The sequence below is a fragment of the Lepidochelys kempii genome, chromosome 1 (assembly GCF_965140265.1).
Source record: "Lepidochelys kempii isolate rLepKem1 chromosome 1, rLepKem1.hap2, whole genome shotgun sequence".
NCBI lineage: Eukaryota > Metazoa > Chordata > Testudines > Cheloniidae > Lepidochelys > Lepidochelys kempii.
The window spans coordinates 160,715,791-160,736,124 of record NC_133256.1 but is presented as its reverse complement, the minus strand read 5'-3'; the positions used below and the strand labels follow the sequence as shown (position 1 = coordinate 160,736,124).

Sequence of the window (20,334 nt, the reverse complement as noted above, 5' to 3'; positions counted from 1 at the left end):
TCCTTTCATTATTTAGGTATTTTAATGTATGGGATAGGCCTCTAAACGGACCTTAAATTGCATTTTAGATATTTCAGTACATAAAAAATGGTGGTGGAATAAATTAATGCTTTTAAAGAATTTATGGGTTATTGCTGCAGAATTTAGTCCATTGTGTTGCAGCATACACAGGGCTCTGAAGTTATCCTCTATTTTAAACAGTGTCCAAGACATTTTATAACTATTGTTTAAATGACTCTGAAATTAAAAATTTCCTACTTTCCCAAGTGTTGTGTGTCAGCATAATTTGAAAAGTTCCCTTTGGGGTGTCTCCTTTGTCGTAGTCATAGACTTTTGAAGCACTAGGTTGTGGCGGCGATGTCTATAATTTAAAAAAAAATAAATATTCAACATGAGGAAACCTTGTTTTAACAGAGACAGCTTTCCAGTATCAGCCTGTTAAAAAAAATTGTTCATTAAAATTCTTGAAGTGTCTTATCTTGGAAAGAGTTGTGGTCTAGTGTTCAGAATTGAAGACTTGCCTACATTAGGAAATTGTAGGGGAGAAAAAAAATCTCAGTGGTGTTACCACTAGATCAGCATCCGTAGGAGAGCTGGTATAGAGAAGGGTTCAGCAACTGGACCCATTTAACCTTGTCAATTAAACCTGCTTTTTAGCAAGTTGAACATAGCAGTAATATGTCAGAACCCACCAGTACCTCATCTGTTATCGCTTCTGCTTAAAACTAGTTTAGTTTTAAAAAATTGTTTTCCAAGTATTCTGCCTAGAGCTGGGCAAAAATAGATTTTTGATTTGCTGGTAGTTTAAAAAATAAAAATCTTTCAGGTTGACCCAAAAACAAAAATTCAGAAAAAAATTAGGCAAATCAAAGAAGTCAGTTTTAGAACACTTCATCTCAAAATGTTTTGTTTTCAGGCATTTTTAAAGGACTAAATTCATGAAATGGGGGAAGTTTTTGTGCCCTACTTTTAATTTTTAGCCCAGTTAGTTAAGACAGTCACCTAGAACGTATGAAGCCTGTTTTCACTTCTCCCCTCTGCTTGATATGGAACAGCTCTAATTCCACCTGAATGTCTATTCTTTTGTTATGATTCTGCAATATTTTCCATTTGTTTACATTTATGTTTTGTCCCTTTCTGCTGTGTGAAAGACTCTCACGATCCAGGAGAATTGAAATGATGAAATTGATCGTATAGAAAGATCTCTCATGGCATTAAATAGAGAAACCACACAACTATATTTTCTTCTTATCTCTTTTCAGTTATAATGGTAGATGTTACTTGTAAAAGTGGGAGGTAAACAATTTTTCTAACACATTTTTTAGTTTGTCACTTCAATGCATCTCTGTGCCACAACTTTCCCATTTGTAAAATGGGGTGTAATAATACTTTTTACTCACCTTTGTGCACTTTAAGATCTCTGGATTAATGCTGCTGTATATGTGCAAAGTATTGTTTTATCTGGTATTATTTATTTTATGGCCTTGGAAATGGAGGTCAACTGGTGCAAATACCATGAGGATGTAAACATTACACTAAAATCTTGAATTGTTTTTCTAGGAGGAGAGACTTCAGCATGCAAACCTTCATCTGTTCGGCTTGCACCGTCATTTTCATTCCATGCTGCTGGCCTTCAGATGGCTGGACAGATGTCCCATTCACATCAACAGTACAGCGATCGTCGGCAGCAGAACATAAATGACCAACAGGTTTCTGCCTTATCCTACACTGACCAGATTCAACAACCTCTAACCAACCAGGTATGTGATATCAGGAGAGAGGCTTTTCTGTTTTGAGATACGTGCTTTCTTCCCTAAATATTTAAATATTTTGGGACACTTTACCCATAACTTTGTTTAAAATAGAAACCTCTGTGATTACAAGGTTCACATCTAATGCATCTAGATCAAAACTTTTGATATTTTTAAAAATTGAGAAATACTATTGCTCCTTTGTAAGAGGCTTCAAGAGACAATCCTTTGGCAGCTAAATAAATACTTGCCTTATTTGTAAAAGGAAATATTCTATTCTAACCATTCTTGACGTGGAAAGGAAGTAAAGTAATCTGAGGGGAATTTATGGCAATTGAAGATTAATCTAATGTTAATCATGAAAAATGTAAATTGAAGTCCAAGTTTGACTGCTTTATTTTTATAAAGAGGGAGAATTTTATAGGTAACTTTGGATTGTAAAGTTATTATACAGAACTTTATAAAGATCTTGATTTCAAAACAATAATACAAATTTATACTATCACTGGGACTCTTTCACTGCTCCTCTCCCACGTCAGAGTTCTGCATTCTCATATATTAGCTTTTATCTTGCATAGATGAAGTGAGCATACTTGGGGAGTAGGAGGACTCCAGCTGGGTACTTACTATCTGGCTGACATACCTTCCCTAGTGTCATTGGACTATGGCAGCAGCTCCCCACGTATGAGGGCTAGATTACCCCCTTGCTCTTCCTGAGAGTATTCCTCTGTAGTTCCCCCCTTCTTGAAAGCAGCAAGGAAGCTGACCGCCTGCTTAAAGGGGGCTGTTTAGCACCTGCTCCCTGCTTACACCCAGATTGACTGACTGATTTTGGATTTAGGAAGTCTTTAAATTTTGCCTTCAAAGCATACAGGATAGTAAAATGAGCCCAACATAAGAGGAGGGAATGCTGCTGCTGCGCCCTGGTGCAAATCATCCCATCCCCATCTAAGCCACCTTGGATGTGCTGCAATACTATCATGAGAGCTTTACCAGGACTCCCCAAGTGTGTTGCTGTGTGGAAAAGCAAGATGAGGGAAGGGACCACAGAAGAAGAGGAGAAGAAAGAGATTAGAGAAGATGAGTGTGATCAAGATCAGCCCTAAGAGATGCAGGATTCTCTGGCATGTAGGGGGGAGAGGGAAGTTCAGGCTGTTCAAGTGAAAGGACTTATCAGACTTACTTTCCAGGATTGCTCAGCTCCTGAAAATTGGAAATGGAAGAGCCAGGTGATCTGATACCAAGCAATCCCATCCTACCTAGTTCATATAGGTCCCAGAAAACTCCATATGTTAAAAACAAGACATGATGGCTCAAGAGTAGAAATCTCCGTTAAGAAGTTGCCTGCAGGCAGGCTTGTGAAGATCCTATATCTGCCAACAGAGGAAAAAAGCCAAGATCTGACTGTCCATCAGTGGATATAGCCACCTCAAGAGTGGCAAAAGGGGTGATAGTACCTATCAGAAGGCGTGTTTTCCGTTTAAAACAGTTGCTTAAGAGAGAGGTCAAATCTGCTTTTAAAGGAGCATTTAGCTCAGGAACCCTGCAGGGGACCCTGTATGTGATTTATTCTTCTAGGGTAATGTTTGGTGAATGCACAGATTTTTCATGTTCTCTAATGCTAAGGATAAATAGATGGTGATGGCTGAAATGCTGCCCTTGTTGGAAGCTGCAGTGTTTTTCATGGCAGATGCGACATACAGCTTAACCAGGACCACCTTAGTAGCCAGGGTGATGTTCATAACAGTAAAGAGGTCCCCGAGGGCTGAAGTAGTGGTCAACTGATCAGATAGCCAAGGCCAGCCTAGCTCCTCTACCCTTTAGGACAGCAATCCTGCTTGGCAAAGAGCTTCAGAAGCTGTAGGAAAAACAGAGTCTTCCCACAGTACACCACCTGCAGACACTGGTACAAATCTCAATCTTGGCCGGCTCTTGCCTCTCTAAACCTACCCCCATCAACCAGGGAAAAGAATTTGGCAGGCTTCTTTTTGAGGAAAAAAATCTGTGCGCTTCTCTGTGGGTACAAAAGTAATTAGGAGCCCCAGGCAATCAGCATGAAGGTATGCAGACGCATACCGCATCTTTGCCACTTCCTAAATGCAGAGGTTAACACCACTTCGGATCATTGGGTATTGCATGCAGTACCCTGAGACTTTTGAGGAGAGACCCACTCCAAAAGCTTTTTTTACTTAATTACTTCAGCACCAAAAAGAGGCAGGATGTACAAGACCGTAGACACCCTGCAGAATTTGTAGCAAATCCCCAAAATCATTCCAGTTTCCTAGAATTTAGTGGGAACAGGGGACCTATTAAATGTACTTCACATTTCCCAAGACTAGCAATGGACTGTGCCCAGTTCTGGACCTGTGTTTGGCACTAGTGTGACTGCTGTTGGGATAGTGTGCCCCTTTCTGGGGTGTAGAGTTCAAGAAAGATATTGATAAATTGGAGATCGCTCAGAGGGTAGCCATGGAATGATTAAAGGATTGGAAAATATCCATTATAATGATAAACAGGTTGAGCTCTTTCAGCCTATCTGAACATAGAGAAAGTTAAAGGGTGACTTGATCACAGTCCATAACTACCTACATAGCAAACAAAAATTTGATGCTAAAGAGCTCTTCAGCCTAGCAGATAAAAGTATTACAAATAAAAATGACTGGAAGCTGTAGCTAGACAAATTCAGACTAAAATAAGGCAAACGTTTAACAGTAAGGGTAATTAAGCACTGGAACAGTTTACCAAGGGATGTGGTGGATTCTCCATCACTGGAAATTTTAAAGTCAAAATTGCATGTTTTTCTAAAAGATATGCTTTAGTTCAAACAGGAATTAATTCAGGGAAGTTTTATGTCCTGTGTTATACAGGAGGTCAGACTAGATTATCATAATCATTCCGTCTGGTCTTAATTTGTGTATCTATGAAAATAAATTCTTCATTTCAGGGTTAGAGAAAGATCAAATCTCAAATTAGGGATTTGGTCAGTCAATTCAGGAATTTGCCTGTTCCCTGGATCTTCAAGATGCCTGTCTATACATCCAAATTTGGCATTATATCGATTAATCCTATTTTACACAATATTTGGAGCATTTCCGGCAATATCAAACTCTCCCAAAATAGGACCTAGATATGTACTGTGACTGCGATGAATTTCCTCTGACCCAAATCAGGCTCCAATATGTAGAGCCAAGGTAGGATCATCAACAGGGGGTTTCCTGTCACAGTGTCAGCAGCTGGCCTGTCTGTGAGCCCAGTTAACATACAAGCAGATAAAACCTTAATTCAGGGCAGGTGTCGGAAGCAGCAATACCAGTTGCCAGCCCTGTTGCAACTGCAGGTAGTGTTCTCCTGGGATTACGTATGGGTGCTGGAGTCTATGGCAGCATGCTTGACAATAGTTCCCTGGACCGACTTCCAAATAAGCATGCTACCATGTTTTCTGTTTTCAAACTGAGCAGAATCAAAGAACTCCAGGCTATATCATCAACTGCTCTCTGCATTCAGAATGGCTCTAAGGTTGTGGCTAGACAACACAAATCAGAAGGGTTGCTCCCTCGGTTGTCCCTGATAATTGGCTGATTAAGACTGGAAGCTTGTTAGGATAGGGAAGCCAACTAAGAGAGGCTGTGGCTCAAGGGAAATGGTCCACAAGGGAGAAGAGCTCGTAAATCAGCCACCTCAAAATTAAGGCTTAAGACTCACCTTGCTCCACTAACACACAGCCTGGAGTTCCCCTCCTCTAATTCTATTTAAGATCCACTCCAATCTGGCTTTCACCCCTTGTATTCCACTGAAATGGCTCTCATTAAAGGCTGTAATGACCTCTACCTAGCCAAAGCTCAGAATCAGTATTAGATCCTTATCCTCCTTTACCTGTCAGCCGCTTTCAACACAGTCAGTTGTACACTTCTTGAAATCTTTTCCTCCCTTGTCTTTTTGTGACTGTCCTCTCCTAATTCCCCCTCATCTCTAATCTCTCCTTCTGGATATCCTTCGGAGGATCCTCCTTATCACCATCTAGTTTTATCAGTGCGTTCCACAGGGATCTGTCCTTGGTCCCCTTGTCTTTTCCCTGTATAGCCTCTCTAAGTAATCTCATCCTAAAACACAAATTCAGCTATCAACTCTGAGTTGATGACTCTCTACTCCAGACCTGTCATCTTCTGTCCAGACTAAAGTCTCTCTCTCTCTCTCTCTCACACACACACACGCTCTCGCGCTCTCGCTCTCTCTAAAAACTTGGCTAAAATAGAACTTGTAATTTTTCTGTCCAGGTCTTCCCTACTACCTCCTTTCTTGATCACTGCAGACAACACCACCATCCTGCCTGACACTCGGGCCTGTAACCTGGGTGTTATCTTTGACTTGGACCTCTTTAGGTCCTCACACTAAGGCTAAAGTTTTGCAGATTCTTTCTGCATAAAATCTCTGAGATATGGCTTTTCCTATCCAACTGCAGTTTAAGTTCTCATCCAGGCTTCTGTCTTCTCACATTTTGATCACTGTAACATCCTTTTGTCTAGCCTTGACAAATGCAGTCTTATCCTTCTGAGAATTGAGAATGCTGCTGCAAAGATCATTTTCCTATTCCTTTGCTTTGACCATGTTGCCCCATCTGCATCCCTCCATTGGCTCCCTCTTCAGGATTGAATCAAATGTAAGCTACCTGTCTTCACTTTCAAGGCCCTTCATTCCCTATCCCCACCCTACTTCTTATCTCTCATTTTCTATTGAGATGCCAACTTCTAGCTCCAATTGGCACATGATGCCAGTCTGCATTGCCCACTTGTCAGGTTTTCAAACAAGCACTTCTGTGCTTTCTCCCATGCTGCCCTTCATGCTTGGGAGGAGCTCCCAATAAGCATTCTCAAAACTAACTCATTATTCTCCTTTAAAACCTTTCTCAAAACTCTACCCATGTTGCCTACAAAAAAGCTTGACAGTGGCTAGCCTGCTGATACCACTGCCCATCATGCTGACCAAACTGTGTAATTGTTTCCTTGTACTTCCGCGTCTGTTGTCTTGTCTTATAATTTTGTAAGCTCCTTGGGGCAGGCTTTGTCTTTTGCTCTGTTTGTACAATGCTGAGTACAATGGGGTCCTGCCTATGACTAAGACTGCTATGTTCCACAGTGATACAAATAATAATCATGGACTTAATGAGCCCATTTAGATAGTCCAATATTGTTATCCTGGGCACATACACACATTGTCAAGGAGGTACGAATAGCAAGGGCATGGTTAAGAAGCTGCTCATGCTTATGACCTGGCCAGAAAAAGCATTTTGAAAGATGTCACCCACAAATAGCAGGGGATCAAAATGACACTGTAGACTGGCCAGGCAGGCAACAGGTATGTCCATGAGAGGTGGGAACTCAGTTGTAAGATGCTTACTGTAATATGTCAAACATAAGGAACCCCGTAGATCGATCTGATTGCCATCAAGATCAGTAGGAAGACAGAGGTGTACTTCAGCAGATGTAAGGAGCATAACTCCCTGGGAAATAGGCATTCTGCCTCTCCCAGCGGGTTTTCTCCTCACACATCACCATCAGTAACAGGATACTATGTACCAATTTACCAGCCCTGCCGCACACAGTAATGGTTTCCAATGACAGATCAAAGATCCAGTTTATTGTTTTGGTGCTACCGTACATAGCAGCCTCAGGGTCGCATGTTACCCAAAGGGAGGAAGCCGCCTTGGGTATGATTTCTTAGTTCAACCAGATGTTCTGTAATACTCTCTTGCAAGACCTACACACCAAAAAAGTGGTGGTGTGGTTTTTTTTGTGTTTTTTGTTTTGTTTTTGCTTTGTTGTTTCAGTGACTGTATTTGTACACAGTGTGAGTGAGGGTCTTTCTCTAGCGGTTTATTTGCCATGCTGAGATTATTGGACAAAATTTTTAGTTTTATAGACTCCAACCTCCATCTTCTGGCCAGACTGCTGCACTGCACCACTTGCTCCTGTTCAGGTTCAGTGCCTTGGCTGGTGAGTTCAAGTGCTTTTGCTCTGACAAGAGACTTTCCTCAAAATTCCTAAACCTTCCATATCTTGAACAAGCCTAATTCTTCCTAATTTCAGTAAAAATTTCTGTTGGATTTTTAATAGCTCCTCTCCAAGCCCAAATGTTGTATTAATATTTCCTCAGCCTCTATCTCAGTGGGACAAATTAAGGAAATCTTTTTTCAGTCTCCAGAACTCCTCATTTCTTCTTAGTCTCCTCGTTTCTAGCATTTAGGACTGAAATGTTTTCCACAAAGATTCTGATGTTGGTGGATACCAAAGGGAGCACACAATGATTTGGAAGAATATACAGATTTCTCTAAAATGGCCTTCATATCCATTGTCAGTTGTCTCCTGTCCTCTATGATTGCCAAAGGTTGTATGGCTTATTGTTGGGATAGAGCATCCAGCAAGAGGAAAAAACAACTTCGATCCAGCAAGTTGACTCTGGTTTTTATTTATGGTATTTTTGATACTGCAAGCAGCCATTCAAGTTTATTTACATTTATGGGAAATAATGCTGCCTGCTTCTTATTTACAATGTCACCTGAAAGTGAGAACAGACATTCATATGGCACTGTTGTAGCTGGCGTTGCAAGGTATTAAACTGCCAGATATGCTAAACATTTGTGTGCCCCTTTATGCTTCGACTTGTAGGCTCTAAAGCAGGAGTTCTCAAACTGGGGATTGGGACCCCTCAGGGGGTCGTGAGGTTATTACATGCGGGGGTCGTGAGCTGTCAGCGTCCACCCCAAACCCCACTTTACATCCAGCATTTATAATGGTGTTAAATATATAAAAAAGTGTTTTTTAATTTATAAAGGGGGTCGCACTCAGAGGCTTGCTATTTGAAAGGGGTCACCAGTACAAAAGTTTGAGAACCACTGCTCTAAAGTAGTAATAATTCTACATTTGAAAGTGGCACTTTCACGATAGATTGTACTAGAGTACTTGTATGAGATGTATTGAAAAATACTGTTATACAGTGCAAATATTTGTAATACAAATGATATAAAGTATTCTGTATTGTAATTGAAATCAATATATTTTAAAATATAGAAAAATGTCCAAAAATATTTACATTGGCATTCTATTATTGTTTAATAGTGTGGTTAAAACTGTGATTAATCACAACTGTTTTTTAAAATCTAGTTAATTTGTTTTGTGTTAATTGCTTGCTTTAACTGCAATTAATTGACAGCCCTAAAAATAAGTTAACTGGAATTTTTAGTTAGACACAGTGGTATAAAATATAAATTCCTTTCATTGTACTCCTTTTGTAAACAAAGTCACACTAGATGTAGCCAGAATCTCTGCTACTCCTTGTTATACTCAATTTCATTTTTTTTTAAGTATCCAAATATCTCTTGATGGATTAGGACATCTATTTTACAAGATATATATCCCCTGTCATAAAAATTCTCATAATGAAATAAGGTATATTTAACAAGAAACACCACTGCTTTGGGCAGTAAAGAATGGGACCACATGAAGAAATTTGTGACAGTCACTTAATTATCTATTCCCTCTTTTACCAAACACTGCAAAATTAACATTATTGTCAGCTGATACATGGTCCTTCAAGCTGCTCTGGACCAATTAAAAAAATGAAAATAGATCAATTTAATGTGCATAGCTGGGACTCTTAGGCTTGTTGTCTACTCTGTTTTTATTATCTGTTTTTATTATTTGGTTGTTTTCCTGTTCTGACTTTGTGCTTCCTAACTTTCATTTGCATACCGACAAATGGGTCATGTGAAATTGAAAATTTGACTTTCTTATTTGTAATTTTAATTTCTCTTAGTGGTACCAATCCCTGCTATGCATGTCCTGCTCCATGAATCTGTTAAGATGATAAAATGTTGTTGCTTATTTACAAGTATAATTGCAATGAAACCACTTGATTGTCATTTATCTTGGCATTTATACATATTCTCTGAGTTATGTTTTCCAACCTTCACATTTTGGAAATATCTCGTGGGGTTTCAATTAGCTATGTGGCCAGCCGGTAGAGACTGGAGTCTGCAAAGCAGGATTTAAAAAATTAACCAAGAGAGCCGCTTCAAAGCCAAAGGAGAGGCAGGATTACCTAACAATACAGTATGGTATGTTACCACTATGCAAAATAGGCATTGTCCCCTTCTTGTGCCATCATTCTCTCCTTTCATTCATCAGAGGAAGAGGTGGTTATATAATTGGAGCAAGATTCAAATCTTTCATATTTTTCTGAGAGGATCTTGTTGTACCATTGGAATGTCCTGATTAAGAATATAGCTAAGCATTTTAAAATGCAGCCTATGTAGGAATCTGCCCCCTTTTTCCTCCATTTTTTTCCTTTCCAATCTTCCATCCCATTTTTCAGAAGGTAGAGAGGAAAATACTGCCTCTTTAAAAAGTTAATACAGGTCATATTATGTCCTTAATAATAACTGAGCTGCTGTATTAGTTTTAGACTATGTCTATACTGCCCTGAAGTTGGGACTATGGGGATGTGAATAGCAGCACGCACCAAAGTGCTATGCTATAACTCCCCTGTGTGGATACTGCAGGAACAAATGAAAAGGTTCCTAGTTCCCATTACTGTGGTCCTATTTGAAGAGGACTGTGATAATGCAAAGTAGGAACCTTTTGGCTTGTGGCTGGAGCATCCACACAGGGAAGTTGCAGTACAACCCTTTGGTGTGTGCTGCTATTCACACCCCTATAATCTGAGCTGTGAGATAGTGTAGACAGGCTCTGAGTGATGCTGCACAGGTGTAATTGAAAGCATGATTTGGAGATAAAGGAGTTAGGGTTGTCACTGTGAAGCTGAGAAGGGCGCAAGTTGGCCTGCAGAATCTTAATTATTGTTTGTGGTTCACAAGAAGAAAAGAAAACCAGCCTGATTTTCTGAGGTTGAATTTTCAGGGCTGTTGCTAGAAAAATGTTTTACTTGTAAAGTGAACAAATTTGAGCTAGAAATTAGAGGTGGACATGGAACCCCTGCAATGCTGTCCTACAAAGGAGAATATGCATGGGTCCTACACATGCCTATCACAAGGGGTGAACCTCATCTGGTGCACTAAATGCCCCAATAATGATGTGGGTGAAACCAGACAATCACTATGCTCTTGAATGAGTGAACACTGGAACATGATAGAAGACAGAAACACCATAGCACCTATGAGTGAACACTTTTTGCAAAGTCCTCATTCTTAAAGGAAACCTGCACAACACTTTTTCAAAAGACAAGCCAGAGAGCTTAAATTCATAACTTTTCTAGATACTAAAAATCATGGACTGAAGGATTTGTGGCTTATTACAACACTCTATAACCCACTAGTCCTGCCACTCCCCTCTAACCTCTCTCCCCCATTCCTTTTCCTCCCTATGACTGGAATGGTGTTAACGAGGGCCACTTCACCTTGAATGGTCCCTTGAAATATGTTAGCTACTTATTCTAAAAAACCTCTTCCACCTTGTATTTATCTGTGACAGTCTGTGTTTGTTTTCCAGACCTGAAGAACTACTGTGTAAGAGAGACAGGCTTTAACAGGGCTATAACAACACTGCATTCTACAGAACAGGCACGCTGCTAACTTCTTCCACAGTTGGGAGAACAACCCCACAAAGTCTAGTTGTGGCAGCAAAGAGACTGGTCATTACACCTGCCCTGAACAAAGAATAGCCTTTACGTTTTTCCCTGTGACATGAGTGGAGTGATTAATGGATAGTGGCAGAGCCTCCAGCCACACTACCAAATTCCTGCTTTTGGCTTAAATGCTTATAAGGATATTACCAACTGAAAAATCCTATTTACATATGTAAACTTTGTACCATGTAGGTTTATAAATAAACCCTACTATTATTATTATTACTATTATAATAACTGTAACAGATTGGAGGGAGAAATAATTCCCTTTATTTAAATTTATTTTCTTCATTTTATAGCACTTTATTTTATAGTCAGTTTTGCTGTCTTGTCAATGGTGCACACTGCTCTTTTTGGCTCTGCAAAAGGGTGTTTATCAGTTATAGTGAAACCGATGAGGCTGTAGGCTACATTGTGTACACAGCGAGGAGAAGTGTTCCTAAGCACATTTGGTGATATCACGTTGGCACTAGAGCAACACAATTCTCTACTCTTTTTCTAATTCCTGTTCACAATTAGTCTTCCACGTGCTGTTTAAAGGTTGTTCTACCAGAAAATTGAATGTTTTAAAACTAGTCAGTTTTGGAAAATACAATTTGTGTTCCTTTTTAAGTATTTTAAAAAATATATACTTTTGATTTGTCTTTAACAGATCCATTTATGTCTAGATCTCTCACATCATATAGATTGATAGATTCCAAAGCCAGAGGGGATCATTGTGAGCATCTAGCCTGGCCTCCTGTATAAAACAGGCTACAGAGCTTCCCCAAAATAATTTCTAGAGCATATCTTTAGAAAAAATATTCAATCTTGATTTAAAAATTGTGAGTAATGGAGAATCCATCACAACTCTTGGTAAATTGTTGCAGTGGTTAATTACTCTCACCGTTAAAATGTATACCTTATTTCCAGTCTGAATTTGTCTAGCTTCAGGGGTATACCAGCTTTTCTAAGCCCCCATAATATCACTGAATATAATGAAGCATTTTTGAAATGTATTGACTCTGCTGTTCCATAACAGCATTTGTGGCATTTTACTATTTAAACAGTTGGTATACCTGTATTCATTATGGTTTTATGTTTAACTGCAAGTATGTTTAAAATACAAATATTTTGCATGTGCCTGATAAGTCAAAGGACCAGAGACAGAAGTGGGGTAGGGAGGGCAATAAGGGGATATATTGTCAACTAGCTCAAAAAACTATGGGAATACTAAACCTATTAGTAGAGGTAATTTTTTATTTAAACACAGCTTTGTAAATATTAGAAATTCATCACTTAGAGTGGATAGTAATTATTTAGTTAAAGTACTAGTTTTTTCTGTCTTTCTAAAGTGATGCCTGATACTGTCATGTTACAGAGGCGGATGCCCCAATCTTTCCGTGATCCAGCTACTGCTCCCCTGAGGAAACTCTCCGTTGATCTGATCAAAACATACAAACATATTAATGAGGTAAAGACCGCAGAGTTCACCATTATATTTTTATTTAATGTGTGATAGCTTGCTAATAATTACAATATGTAGTGGTATCAAAAATATTGTTTAAAGTGTTCCAAGTAGATTTTTCTGTAAGATGCAATGAATTTAGACACATTTTCTTTTACTGGCACATTATACAGGCATTCTTTCTTAATTTATGAATTAACTTGATGAATTCTAAATTAAACAAGTCCATGTACTTTTATTGTCAGTAAAAATAACATGCAAACTACAAAAGGGGTTGTGCACTTTTTTATTCTTTATTATGTAGCCCTGAAAAATGTGTTTAAAATCTGGGTTCATCCCTTCCCCATCAGTAATGCCTTGTCTTTTTTTTTTTTTTGGTGGGATGTCTCCTTCAAGGACCTGAAGTTGAAACTTTCTCTGCCTGTAATTTAAAGAGGGTTTGTTAGTATTGAATATTTAGGTCTAAATTTTCAAAAGTGACTATTTTGGGCTCCTCAGTTTTCGGGTGCCCAACTTCAGACAACTTTAGCGAGCCTGATTTTTTCAGAACTGTTGAGCACCTGCCTTTCAGTTGTCTCAATTTGAGCACCCAAATCCTGGCTCCCAAAATCAACAGTCACTTTTGAAAGTGTAGGTCTTTGTAGTTTTTTTTCTTCTTCCAGCAGTTCGTAGGGCATTTACTTTCCATTTACAAACAACACATGCGTTTTAAACACTGAATAAAAATCAGATTCCCTCCCAATTGCTCATGTTTCCCTACTTGATACCTGTGAGGTCATAATCCTACAGGCTTCCAGTCCATAACCATCTGGAAAAGAAGGCCTAGACAGCCGTTGAATTGCTATTGTAAATATAAATAAACCTGAAGGTCTTTTATATGTATCATCAGGAAAACATAAGCCATCTTTGTCTTTCATGTTATCTTTTGAATGCTTTATGTTTTAGGAAATTTGTGCTTCTGTACTGCCTCCTTAATTGATCTGATTATCTTAATTATTCAAAATCCAAAAGAAGGCAAAGTTATAAAGCAGGGAAGTGGTGATGTCCTCCTAGATGCCTGTGGTGATTGTAGAATAAAAGGAGTGGCCACTGCAGCCACCCATGATTTCACTTTGTATTTTCTTTAGTCTTGGATACTTATGGACTGTAGCCTGGCAAAGTTACTATCTCTAATCAAGGCCCCAGCAGTTTAAAAGCAGCTGCTGCTATCTAGTGGCCTGTGCTTGAGCCTGGGAATCCAGAACTGCTATGTCATTGAGTGGCCATAGCAAGATGTTTAATTCTTTTTCCTCACGTTTTCTACCCTACTGTTTTGTACAGCACTTGAAAGATATAAAATGTTAAGTGCCAAGTACTTCCATATTTAATTATCATTATTATATTGTGTATATACTGCAGTGCTAGGCAACAATTGAATCTTTTGTTACTCAGCTTCTCCCAATGCTTACGTATATAATTTTACTTTCTGTTGGTTATGCTTTAGTTGTTGTCTTACCTTTTTAAACATGAAAATTAACCTAACCTCTTTATGTGTGTGTGTAAAGTACAATCATAGGACTGTAAGGGACCTCGAGAGGTCTTCTAGTCCAGTTCCCTGCATTCAAGGCAGGACTAAGTATTACCTTTTGTGTGTGAGAGAGACAGAGTAAGTGATTTAACCATGGTGTGTTTTCTCTTTTGTATCCTTTGTTTATAATAGGCTCAAAGGCTACGTTTTATGAATATGTTGCTGTGGTGTGCTTACAGATGTTGCTTAAATATTCATAAATATTGGGATATTTGTTTTTGGTATAAATGACTGACTGAATTTCAGATCCTGTGATTATAATTAAAACATTGTGTGCACTTCTAAGGGGACACATTAATTCAGAAATTTCTCTTTTCCCTGAAACTTTATCTACTTTATTTATAAATATCACTTAGGATTATTATATCTAAAATGATAATTCTTAGATACATTTTCTGTTTTACTTTGTGAATTTGATAGCGCTGTGTTCAGAGATTCACTGTTTTCTCAGTATAGTCAATTAGTTATCCTGGTTTTTATGGGTGTCTTTCACACAGTAACAGGGGAGGGGAAAATAACTTTTAAAAAAAGGAAAATGGTTTTGTAAAGCCAGAAAATTTTGCTGGCGGAGGTGGGAGGGAAGACTAGAGTAATACCTGAAGCTATTCTTTACTGATTAAAGTGACACCATCAGTTGAAATTTAAACCAGTGTGTTCCTCATCTTCAGGTTTACTATGCAAAAAAGAAGAGGCGGCACCAACAGGGCCAAGGAGATGATTCCAGTCATAAAAAGGAACGGAAAGTTTACAATGATGGCTATGATGATGATAACTATGACTATATTGTAAAAAATGGGGAAAAGTGGATGGATCGTTATGAAATTGACTCTTTAATTGGCAAAGGATCCTTTGGGCAGGTAATGGATGTCAGCTGAAAAATCATTAACTCATTTGAGTTATAATAGCCATCTAAATGAGTTAATATCTAGGCCACGCCCTATCTCATTCCTTATTGTTTCCTTATTCATAAGCCCTTGGAATAAGATGTCTATTCAAAATTTCTGCATTTGTAATTTTTCTTCTTTATAAAACATGAAATTTGAATTTTCTTGAGCATACGCATCCAGTAACTGCTTTTGCAAGATAATCAAACCTGTTAATTTGGAAAAGAGACGGCTAAGGCGAGATACGATTGAGGTCTATAAAATCATGACTAGTGTAGAGAATGTAGATAAGGAAGTGTTTACTACTTCTCATAATTTCATTTGGTGACCCCTAGTTCTTGTGTTAATAGGCAGCAGGTTTAAAACAAATAAAAGGAAGTATTTCTTCACACAACGCACAGTCAACCTGTGGAACTCCTTGCGAGAGGATGTTGTGAAGGCCAAGACCATAACAGGGTTCAAAAAAGAATTGGATAAATTCATGCAGGATAGGTCCATCAATGGCTATTAGCCAGGATGGGCAGGAATGTTGTCCCTAGCCTTTGTTTGCCAGAAGCTGGGAATGAGTGACAGGGGATGGATCACTTGATGATTACCTATTTTGTTCATTCCCTCTGGGGCACCTGGCACGGGCCAATGTCAGAAGACAGGATACTGGGCTAGATGGACCTTTGCTCTGACCCACTAGGGCCATTCTTATGTTCTTAATTTAACACTTAACTTGCGTTTGCTGTCATTCAGAATTTTTAGCACATGGTGGTATGGAAACCCAAATTTAATTTTCTGTGATTCCGGAGATAACAGACAGCATAGTGTATGTAATAAATACACATCATACCCTAGTTAACTCTTGAAAAAGGCATTTTGAGAATTAAGCATTTCTAAATAGTGAATATTTAATAGAAAGTGGATTTTACTTTAATAGTTGTTTTCTATATTGATCTTTTTTTATACTTGTACTTGAATTAGATGTTATTTCCTCAGTCCAGCTTCTCAATGACGTCTGCATCCTGTTTTTGTGGCATTTTTGTTATGAAAATATCATAGTATCTCCTATGGTTTCACAGTAGAAACAAGAAAAGAAAATGGTCTAGATAGTATGAAAATTCTTATTTTCAAGAAAAATATCTTCAATACAAGTTAAATGTACTTAGTAAAATTTTGGAATATAAACTGGATTATTAAGTATGTTTTAAATATGATTAATTTCAAAGCTTTCTTGATTTTGAAAGTCTGTTTAATAAATAAATTTAATGAAATGTGCAGTTACTTGAACATTGTATTTAGCACGTCTTTTTTTTCCCTTTCAGGTTGTAAAGGCTTATGATCGTGTGGAACAGGAGTGGGTTGCTATTAAAATTATAAAGAACAAGAAGGCTTTCCTAAATCAAGCCCAGATTGAAGTGCGGCTTTTGGAGCTTATGAACAAACATGACACTGAAATGAAATACTATATAGGTATTAAGATAATTCTTGCAAATATTTGAGAATTGGCTGGAGAACCTAAGACCATACTACTACTTTTTACAGTGCTCATAATGTTGAGGAATTACACATTTGTTTGATTTTTACATCGATAGTTACTTTACAGCAGACTGTCGTACCTAAAGAGGTCAGTTGACCTGTGCATGTAGAACCTGATCCAGAAGAAGTTATATGAGACCATCTGACATTATTAACTCTCTTGTGTTTTTAAGAATGAGTTCTGTTGCTGTATATGACAATCAGATTGGACAGAGTCTGTTTTGCCCCTGAGAAGGGGGCAGTCTTCAGTCCCTACTGCCTCTTCTTAATATGGAAAAGCTGTTGGCAAAGCAAATTTGACCTATACCGGGGGTATAAATTCCAGAAAAAAATAAGAAGCCCAATATGATTATGGTACCAGAGAAGATCATATTGCTGGCATTTGCCCACTTCTCATAGAAACTTGCTAAAAGGAGGCAGAAGCTCCAATTCATTCCCCAGCTGGATCCAGACATTATACGTTTCTTAAACTTGGCCTTTTAAGAAGACAAGGCAGGAAGTAGTTTTTCTTATCCTCTCGGTTTACTTGGGATAGTTGGAACTCTGTTGTGGACCAGCATGTTCCCACAAGAGAAGAATGTTCTTATGACAACTAGTGGCTGCCCTTTCTCTCCCCCATTCTCCTTTACTTTCCCTGAGACAGGATGAGGAGGATAGACAGGAAGCTGCCTGGACCATGGTCTACGTCTGGTTCCATGTTCTCTGTTTCCTTTCTCTGATATCGTCTGTTGATGGGAGATGCTGGGATTTGCCCAGTGACCCCTGTGATACACCAGGGCCAGGGAGCAGTGGTAGAGGGGAGACATAAGCCTGAGGCTAATTATGGTGTCATTCCATGTAGACTAGGAAAGGTTACTAAAAGTTAATTGGAGCACCTGTAGTCAATTAAGGCCCTGTCAGGAACCTAGTAAAACCCCCTGCTTCAGGCAGTCAGGATGGTGTGAGGCAGGAGGGAGGACTGAAGGTCTGTTGCTGAGACTTGAAAGAACAGAGAACTGAAGGAAGGGAGACCCTGCCCCAGCGTCAAGGACCAAGGGTAACCCTACCCAAGGGGGAAGAGGATAAGAAACCCACAGGAGTTGAGAGGGACTGGGGCTCAGAGTGAGGAGCAAACCCAGACCTCTTCCCCACTTCCCTCCTCTACCACCTTCCTGGGCCACTAGCGGGGCCCTCGGCACCCCAAGAGCAGGAGCAAGGGATGGCGTCCTAGCCCTCCTGCCAAGAAAACCGCAGGACCCACCATACCAACTGTCAGGATCCTCCCACCACCCCCACTCTGAACTCTGAGGTACAGATGTGGGGACCCGCACGAAAGACCCCCTAAGCTTATTTTCTACCAGCTTAGGTTAAAACTTCCCCAAAGCACACATTGCTTTCCTTGTCCTTGGACAGTATTGCTGCCACCACCAAGTGATTTACACACACATTCAGGGAAGGGTCACTTGGAATCCCTGTCCCCCCAAGCTCCTTCACCTCCTTTCCTGAGGAGGATCGAGAATAATATACCAACCAATTGCCATAGCAATGTGAGCACAGACCAGACCCTTTGTCTTCAGGACATTAAAATCAATCAGGTTCTTAAAAGAAGAAATTTATTTATAAAGAAAAAAGTAAAAGAATCAGACCTGCAAAATCAGGATGGAAGGTAACTTTACAAGGTAATAAAAATATTTAAAACAGAGGATTCCCCTTTGGGCTCAACTTAAGTTACAAAAACAGGAATAAAACTACCTCTGTAGCATAGAAAAATTCACAAGCCAAAACAAAAGATTACCTAACACATTCCCTTGCCCTACTTACAATTTCTGTGGTTTTAGATGGATCATTCCAGGTATATTTTCAGGAGATGTTGAACCTGCTTGTCTTCTCCCTCCATCCGGAGAGGGAACAACAAACAAATCCCCCCTCCGCCCCCCCCCCAAACCAAGAAACCTAGGTTATTTGAATTATTTAACCCCTTACAGGTAAGGCAATCCAGTACAATTGCCAAGGATACATAAAGGTTGCTACCCTTCCCTCTGTTCATGACACCAACATGGCCATTTTGTTACCCTCCCACTCCCTTCATAAGTTCCGAGGAAAAGAAATACTTTCAACATAAGTAAAGATTCTGAGGATGTTAACCAAGTACTTGTGCCCCTTATAATTTCCCTCAGGATGGCAAGCCATTAGAAGAGACTCTGTCATTCCTACTTTATCTGACATAGGCAAGCAATATCCTTCCTCCTCCAAGAAAGAGACCCTTTTAAGTCCAGCTAGAAGTCTGATGTGTATTTTCCAATTCACTTGGATGTTGAAGAGTTGATCACAAGAATCCTGGAAGAGATCTGATGCTAAACCTAGCTTAGCAAAGGCCAAACGTGATTTGTATAGGCTCCCAAGAAGGTATTTAGACTCGTAGGGTACTCTGTTATGTATAGACCGTGAAGTTACATCCTCAGTAAGGAAGTCTTCCTTTCCTGAAGAAGGCCCTGTGTCCCTGTAGGGCTCCGCTGACCATATCTTAGATTCCAGTTTCCACAGAAATCACAATTAAGTGATTGTCCATTGCTGCCAGTTATGCTATGACCCTATGTCCAAAAGCAAAGGAGGGCTCTGCAGAAACTGTTCTGAACTGTGGTTAAAGGCCTTTGCTGAATGAATCACTGATATTAAAATGCTTGGGAATACATTTGGTCAGTCTCCGACTTTCTTCATAGCACAGTGTTGGATTGATTCACCTAATCATCTCTTGTACTGGCCAACAACTAAACCTGCAGAAAGGTTTTCTGGCTTAGATCCCGGAAAGGGGAATTCCAGAACCAAGTGCATCTCTTTGCAGTTCCCATTTTAAAAGGGGTACACTTTCAAATATGTCTTGGATCAAACATTACAGGATCTCCATGACAAAACCTCCCTTCTCGTAATCAAACAGTTTGCCGTTCATGCAGGAACTATACTTTTTTTTTTTTAAACTTCTCCAGCATATCCTCATATGGATCTGTCTTCTAGAGAACCTAAAGCTCTAAGAAGCATGAAAAAAACAGCTCAGCCTTCAAAGCAAGTCAATTCTTTTTTTTATGCCACTTCCCAATGTGTTAGTGTCTCCTGAAAATCATTTTACAAACTTGGGCTTTTGCTTGTAAATAATTCCTTTGTTTTTTTCCCCCTCCAGTGCTTTCTTCCAATCTTGATATTTTTTCACTCAGTTCACCAGCATCATTAAGAGAAGAAATCCCGTTTTCTTCAATAATGAGCTCTGAAAACAAGAAGCAAGTGGGTATTTTGCCCACATTTTAAGGGGGATTCTCAGGTAGAAAATGGAATCCCTTCTCCAGTGAGGCGCAATAGTGCACATACCTCTTCAACATCAAGAAAAAGATGCTTACTCTGTGTACTTCCTAGTCCCGAAAAAGATGAGAGGTTGGAAACCTATCCTCAAGCTCCGCAATGTCAACCGCTTTATTTGCTAGCTGACATTTTGCATGGGCACACTGGCATCAATAATGTCGTCCCCTGGAAAAAGACATATATGGTTTATAGCGT

At 39.3% G+C, this 20,334-nt stretch overlaps 1 protein-coding gene across 5 annotated transcripts in view; it reads left to right on the top strand.

Annotated features, from left to right (window-relative positions):
- DYRK1A (dual specificity tyrosine phosphorylation regulated kinase 1A) overlaps positions 1-20,334 on the top strand; it is a 133,377-nt gene that overhangs the window by 94,027 nt on the left and 19,016 nt on the right. For 4 of the 5 annotated variants that reach the window (XM_073360893.1, XM_073360901.1, XM_073360912.1 and 1 more), the window contains 4 exons: positions 1,561-1,760; positions 12,748-12,840; positions 15,070-15,258; positions 16,596-16,743. In XM_073360893.1, coding sequence (XP_073216994.1) covers positions 1,561-1,760; positions 12,748-12,840; positions 15,070-15,258; positions 16,596-16,743 — 630 coding nt within the window. Of the gene's footprint in view, positions 1-1,560; positions 1,761-12,721; positions 12,841-15,069; positions 15,259-16,595; positions 16,744-20,334 lie in introns of those variants that run through there. The other variant, XM_073360918.1, reaches the window with a different exon arrangement.